The sequence below is a fragment of the Sitophilus oryzae genome, unplaced genomic scaffold (assembly GCF_002938485.1).
Source record: "Sitophilus oryzae breed Bouriz unplaced genomic scaffold, Soryzae_2.0 scaffold_1604_pilon_pilon, whole genome shotgun sequence".
Taxonomy (NCBI): Eukaryota; Metazoa; Arthropoda; class Insecta; order Coleoptera; family Curculionidae; genus Sitophilus; species Sitophilus oryzae.
The window spans coordinates 736,881-742,894 of record NW_022146286.1 but is presented as its reverse complement, the minus strand read 5'-3'; the positions used below and the strand labels follow the sequence as shown (position 1 = coordinate 742,894).

Genomic DNA, 6,014 nt, shown 5'->3' with positions numbered 1-6,014 from the left:
ACAGTTGTTAAAAATGTAAATTTAATTGACATAAAAATGTTCACAGGTAACTTTTCAACATTTTATTCTTTATTCCTGGAAATATCTTAATAATACCGGACTTTTAGTAAATGACATCGTCTTTGACGACGTTTTTTTCGATCGTTGTATCATGGTATCATGTATCATGTAATCATGGTATTATATATTTGCGAGTATCATCATCATCATCACTCTCAGCTTATTCAACCATTTCCAGTTATGGTGTAGCCTAGAGACCTGCACGGGCCGGTTTTTTGTAGCCCGACCCGGCCCGGCCCGAGAAGAGAAGTAGGTTTTGTAAGCCCGGCCCGGTTTGTGGAAAGTTAAAACTTAAACTAGTCCGGCCCGGCCCGAACCATTAAAATAAAATGATCAAAATAAAATTACAAAAATCCTTTCAATTACAATTATTCCAAGTAGTTCTTTGTCGATTCCAGACAATCTATCAATTTCACAAAAACATAGCCTAAAATACCTATTATAATACAGGGTGTCTCAAAAACATGTACAGAAGCAAAGTTGTGTTTATTTAAAGTGCGGAACCGGCCCGGCCCGAGGTCCGACCCCTATTGACAGTACGAAACCGGCCCGGCCCGTGGCCCGTGTTCGGGCCGGGCCTGGCCTGAGGCCCGTTCGGGCTACCCGGCCCGTGCAGATCTCTAGTGTAGCCTCCCTCACATGCATGTTTAGATACTCTCTTTGGACCAAGTTATCCTTGCTAATTGCCAATATCATAGGTTCGGTCTTCTTCTAGGACTCTTAATTCCTCGTGGGCGCCATGCTGTAATTTTTGTGGTCCATCTGTTGTCCGTTCTTCTTTCCAGGGGTCCTGCCCATTGCCATTTGAGGGATTTGACTCTGTGGATTACATCTATTACTCTGGTCTTTTGTCGCATCCACTCTATTCTTTTACGGTCTCTCTATTCCCAGCATATTTCGTTCCATTGAGCGTTATGCGACCTGCAGTTTCCTTATGATGTCCGTTTTAAGTGTCCAGGTTTCGCATGCACAGGTCATGACTGGTAGTACACATTGGTCGAACGTTTTCTTCTTTAAATAGAGTGGCATTCTAGATTTAAATATGATTGAGTTTCTTCCACAACTACTCCATTAAGTTAGCATGGAGTACTTATGGAAAAATTTTATAGAAACTATAATAGATAATTATCTGTCTACCTCTTCTGCCTTACGAAATCCCTGTAGTGTGTCTTCTTAAACAGAAGATTGTTAAAATATAAACTAACTCAAGTAAAATGAATTCTTACAATGAAAAATCTGTATTAATTAAGTTTTCCTTTTCAGGTGGGTCTAGTGTTTTGAATTACATGATATACACCAGAGGGAACAGACGAGATTTTGATAACTGGGCAGCAATGGGTAATGTCGGATGGTCTTATAAAGACGTTCTGCCATATTTTAGGTAACAAAAGTATACTTATACTGAATAGCATATGATCGAAAAAAAGATAGCGGAAAGATTCAAAGATGGCTTGGAAATTAATGACACCGTTTTTTTTCGATCATACTGTACTTTACGACCATTTATAAATTCTATATTAAAGTAAATTTTTCTTGGTAGAAAAATTGAGAACTTCAGTATACCTACTCCTCACGATCAACGCTATCATGGTTATGACGGATATTTAGATGTCAGTTATGCCCCCTACCGAACAAAAATTGCCGATGCTATTGTAAACTCGAGTCAGCAATATGGTATTCCATACACTGACTATAACGGGCCTACTCAAGTAAGTATATATTCCTGAGAAGACAGTATGATTGTAGATTTTATGGGAGGACCTAAGCTGATAGACCTTATAGATTTATTGTGTCCCCCTTTCTTGAGTTATAACTTCCCACACAGTCTTTACTGAGTCTCACACAGTCTTTTCTTACAGAGGCTTTGACAAAAGCCAGTATCTAAGACGGTTTTACAGAGGTTAGTTATCCAACTCCGATAACAGTCATGCCAAAGTTTATGAGACGAATGATGATGTTCATATTCCCAACAGAATCTGCATTCGCCGTTGTTTCTTAGCTTCAATAGGTGTTCGTTGAGGAGACAGTATCCTGTTAAAAAAAATAACAATCCAAAGATTCTTCTTACTTCTTCTTCTTCTTCTTCTTCTTCTTACAGTGCCATACTCTATGCAGAGCGTCGGCAATCTCTCGCATGTACTTGTGACGTGTGTCATCAATGTTTTACAAATACACGGGACCTACAGTTTATCACCGAATCCGAACGGCACTATTTGAGAGGCTGTACAAGGCAAATATACTCAAAGTGGTTTGCCATTGCCTTTCTTGAGGAGACGGCTCGTTGGTCGCTCTATTTAGATAAACCAATACTTTTATTTAAATAAATAAAGCTACCGTACTGGCTGGGGATCGAACCCAGTACCTCTCGTACCGCAGATCGACTGTTGAAGTCTGAAATTCTTTTAGTTTCAAGATGATGGTGATTGATTCATGACATAATGCTTTAACTATAGGTACTTTTTTATTTTGGTTGCTTCACCATTTTAAAAATAAAGACAACGATCCAGCAAGTCTGAAATTCTTTTAGTGTCTATAATGGTTCTATACTACTTCGCCCACGGAATATAGGAACACCCTGTATAGTATAAATTTTAAAAACAGTTTTTTATGTTATTTATTTTACTAGATTGGTGTATCATATCTCCAACTGACATTAAACGAAGGTGTAAGAGAGAGCAGCAGCAGAGCATATCTACATCCCATCAGAACCAGACCTAATTTGCATCTATCAAAGTATTCGATGGTCAAAAGAATTATTATCGGTATGTAAATTACTTATACTTACGAAAAAACTACTTACCACTAGGTGTTAATATATTATGTACCTATTTTTTTTATTTGCAGACCCTGCGACGAAAAAAGTTCAAGGAATCGAAATGCAAAAAAATGGTCAGACTCACATAATCAGAGCTAGAAAGGAAGTTGTTGTGTCGGCCGGAGCTATAAACTCTCCGCAACTCCTCATGCTGAGCGGCATTGGTCCTAGTAAACATTTGAAACAGCTAGGTAGGGATGTGTTCTTACCTGTAACAAAGAGCATAATTAGATACAAGTACAATTTATTATGTAAAAGTTATAAAATTGAAAATAGTCTATTTAGGGGGACTTTGGACACATATCAAGTCTAGAGGAACAGTTTAAAACCATTTTTAAAACTCTAATAATTTGTTCCACCGATTTAGCTAAACCTAAGGGCTAAACTGATTGCCCCATTACTGTATAAGAAACTATTATTAGGATTTAAACACATTTTTGTATAAGAATAATTAAGATTAGTTGTATTATTATAATTAGCAGATTAATTGTAAATTTCCAAATTACAGGAATACCAGTCCTTAGTAACTTAAGAGTTGGATTTAATCTAATGGACCACATCGCTATTGGTGGACTTACTTTTCTCATAAACGAGCCAGTGTCTCTAAAAACGGAGAAGATTATGAACTTGAAAAATTTGAAAGATTATTTGAATAGACGACAAGGTCCTCTGACTATTCCTGGAGGATGTGAGGTAAGACTCTTATTAGAGTAAACAATGTTTCCGCCATTTATACAGGGTGTCCCAGGCTGAGCATTAGAAGTTTCTAGAGAACTACAATATCTAGATGGGAATTTTCTTGCACATCATTGTTTCACAACGAGATCTATCGATTAAAAATATTTTCAATATGGCGGAACTTTCGGAAATACCGGAAGTTGACAGCAACTTCCTTATTTTAAATAGCCTTACTTTATTACATACTTAAATTATCTGTAAAATTTTATGAATTTTGATATTAAACACTATACTGAACATTATCCGTTTTTGAGAAAAAATATATTTAACATTTTTGGACGAAAAAAACTGCCTGTCAAAAATATGTGTTTAGCTTAAATGTCAAATTTAGTGATTACCACAACCACTGTGGCATAAAGAGAAGACATGTGGCTATCTATTTCAAAAATTAAATTGTTCGAATGTCATAGAATAATGGCCGAAGCTGTCATGGAATTGAGCGATTAAAAAATTATCATAAATATTTTTTTCAAATGGAAACCCACTAGTTACCGCCATTATTATAATATGACATTCGAACAATTCAATTTTTGAAATAGACAGCCACATGTCTTCTCTTTATGTCATAGTGACTGTGGTAATCACTATATTTGACTTTTACGCTATACAATTTTTTTTGACAGGGAGTTTTTTTCGTCGAAAAATTTTAAATATTTTTTTCTCAAAAACGGTTAATGTTAGGTATAGAGTGTAGTATTCATAGAATTTTACAGAGAATGTAAGTATGTAATAAAAAATTGGGACACCTATATAAAATAAGAAAGTTGCTGTCAACTTCCGGTATTTCCGAAAGTACCGCCATATTGAAAATATTTTTAATCAATAGATCTCGTTGTAAAACAATGATGTGCAAAAAATCTCCGATCTAGATATTGTAGTCCTCTAGAAACTTTTAATGCAGGCTTAGCCTGGTACACCCTGTACATGTTATATGTTTTGATCATATTTTTTTGTTATATCAATAGCATTTAAAATATCCTTGTTTAGTTGTTGTAACTGCTCTTTAGTTAACACCAGAAGATTGGTTAGATTAACTAGAGTTGTCCAAAACGAATATCATTAAATGAAACGAAAATTTAAAGAGTATATTTTTATTAAAAGCAATAATAACATACTAATAATGTAACTATAGTTAGTCAAACTCAGAAGACTAAAGAAAAAATAAATAAGTCTGTCGCAGATTGATTCAGTGAATGCACTGAGCCAATCTCCTACGTCAAACTATATCATAAATGTATTTAAACAGGTCTTGGTATTCCACGACTTTGATCACCCTAACGATCCAGACGGATATCCAGATATGGAGCTCTTGTTCCAGGGCGGTTCAATTGTATCCGACATATCATTGCGAAAAGATTTTGGAATCACTGACGAAATATACAATGCAGTTTATAAACCGATCGAGTCCAAAGATTCATTTATGGTAAGCAACTTGAGGAGGTAACTTGTATGAATTTAATGAGTTATTTTAGTTGGGGTAAATAAGTACTTCCAGTTGGGGGGTTGGAAGCTATGGTTTACAACAGCAAAATAAAACACTTTACTTTTGCACTGGACGCGCGTTTCGCTAACCATGTTAGAATCATCAGCATATGATTAAAACTCAAACTTAGTTGTAATCATCTGCCTATGATGCTAACATGGTTAGCGAAACGCGCGTCCTGTGCAAAAATAAAGCGTTTTGGTATATTGTGGTGAATTAGTGTTTTTATTTTCATTTTTATTTGGCTAGTAAATAAGTAGTTTCTGTTTTTACTACGTTTAAGTCTACGTTTTCTAATAATTGCAATTTGGTACAACAAAATATAAAATTTATACTTCTAGGTCTTCCCCATGTTGCTACGACCCAAAAGTAAAGGCAGACTGATGCTGAAAAATGCAAATTACAAAACGAAACCCTTTATATTTCCTAACTATTTTGCCGATCCCAAAGACATGGAAACTATGATAAAAGGAGTTCGTTTGGTTTTAAATATCACTAGTGAACCAGCACTGCAAGCTTTGGGTATGTTACTACTACAAAGTATATGAAGACTGCACGGGAAAAACCAGCTTTGTCCATTTTAAATGGAACCGAATAAAATGCAATTTAGTGTTAGAATCCTTTACCCATTCGTTAATTTTTAAAGAAATATATTATTTTCGGTTGAATAATTAGAAAAATATATCGGGTGCGCCTCAAAAGTGGCTCATCCCTATTACTTTTTTATTTTTTCAGATAAAAAACTGGATTTGGTGTGATAGTATATGACATAAATTAGGATTGATTGACGTATTCAATTCTTTTCGGCCACTTCCTGTTTCACCGGAAATGATTAAAACTTTTGATTTTTAAATGGCACTCTCGGTATTTTTTAACTTTATTCGATAGAAAATGACACTCTGAATATAATGACACATT

The 6,014-nt window shown here is 35.2% G+C and overlaps 2 protein-coding genes across 2 annotated transcripts in view; one reads left to right on the top strand and one right to left on the bottom strand.

Moving 5' to 3' along the window:
- LOC115879988 (flotillin-2) overlaps positions 1 to 6,014 on the bottom strand; it is a 398,348-nt gene that overhangs the window by 311,500 nt on the left and 80,834 nt on the right. The gene's annotated exons all lie outside the window — the stretch shown is intronic.
- Positions 1 to 6,014, top strand: part of LOC115879984 (glucose dehydrogenase [FAD, quinone]-like) — a 36,073-nt gene that overhangs the window by 27,298 nt on the left and 2,761 nt on the right. Inside the window, exons 4-10 of the mRNA XM_030897057.1 lie at positions 1,324 to 1,441; positions 1,601 to 1,769; positions 2,687 to 2,822; positions 2,905 to 3,066; positions 3,384 to 3,568; positions 4,860 to 5,036; positions 5,438 to 5,618. Of these exons, the coding sequence (XP_030752917.1) occupies positions 1,324 to 1,441; positions 1,601 to 1,769; positions 2,687 to 2,822; positions 2,905 to 3,066; positions 3,384 to 3,568; positions 4,860 to 5,036; positions 5,438 to 5,618 (1,128 nt within the window). The remainder of the gene's footprint in view (positions 1 to 1,323; positions 1,442 to 1,600; positions 1,770 to 2,686; positions 2,823 to 2,904; positions 3,067 to 3,383; positions 3,569 to 4,859; positions 5,037 to 5,437; positions 5,619 to 6,014) is intronic.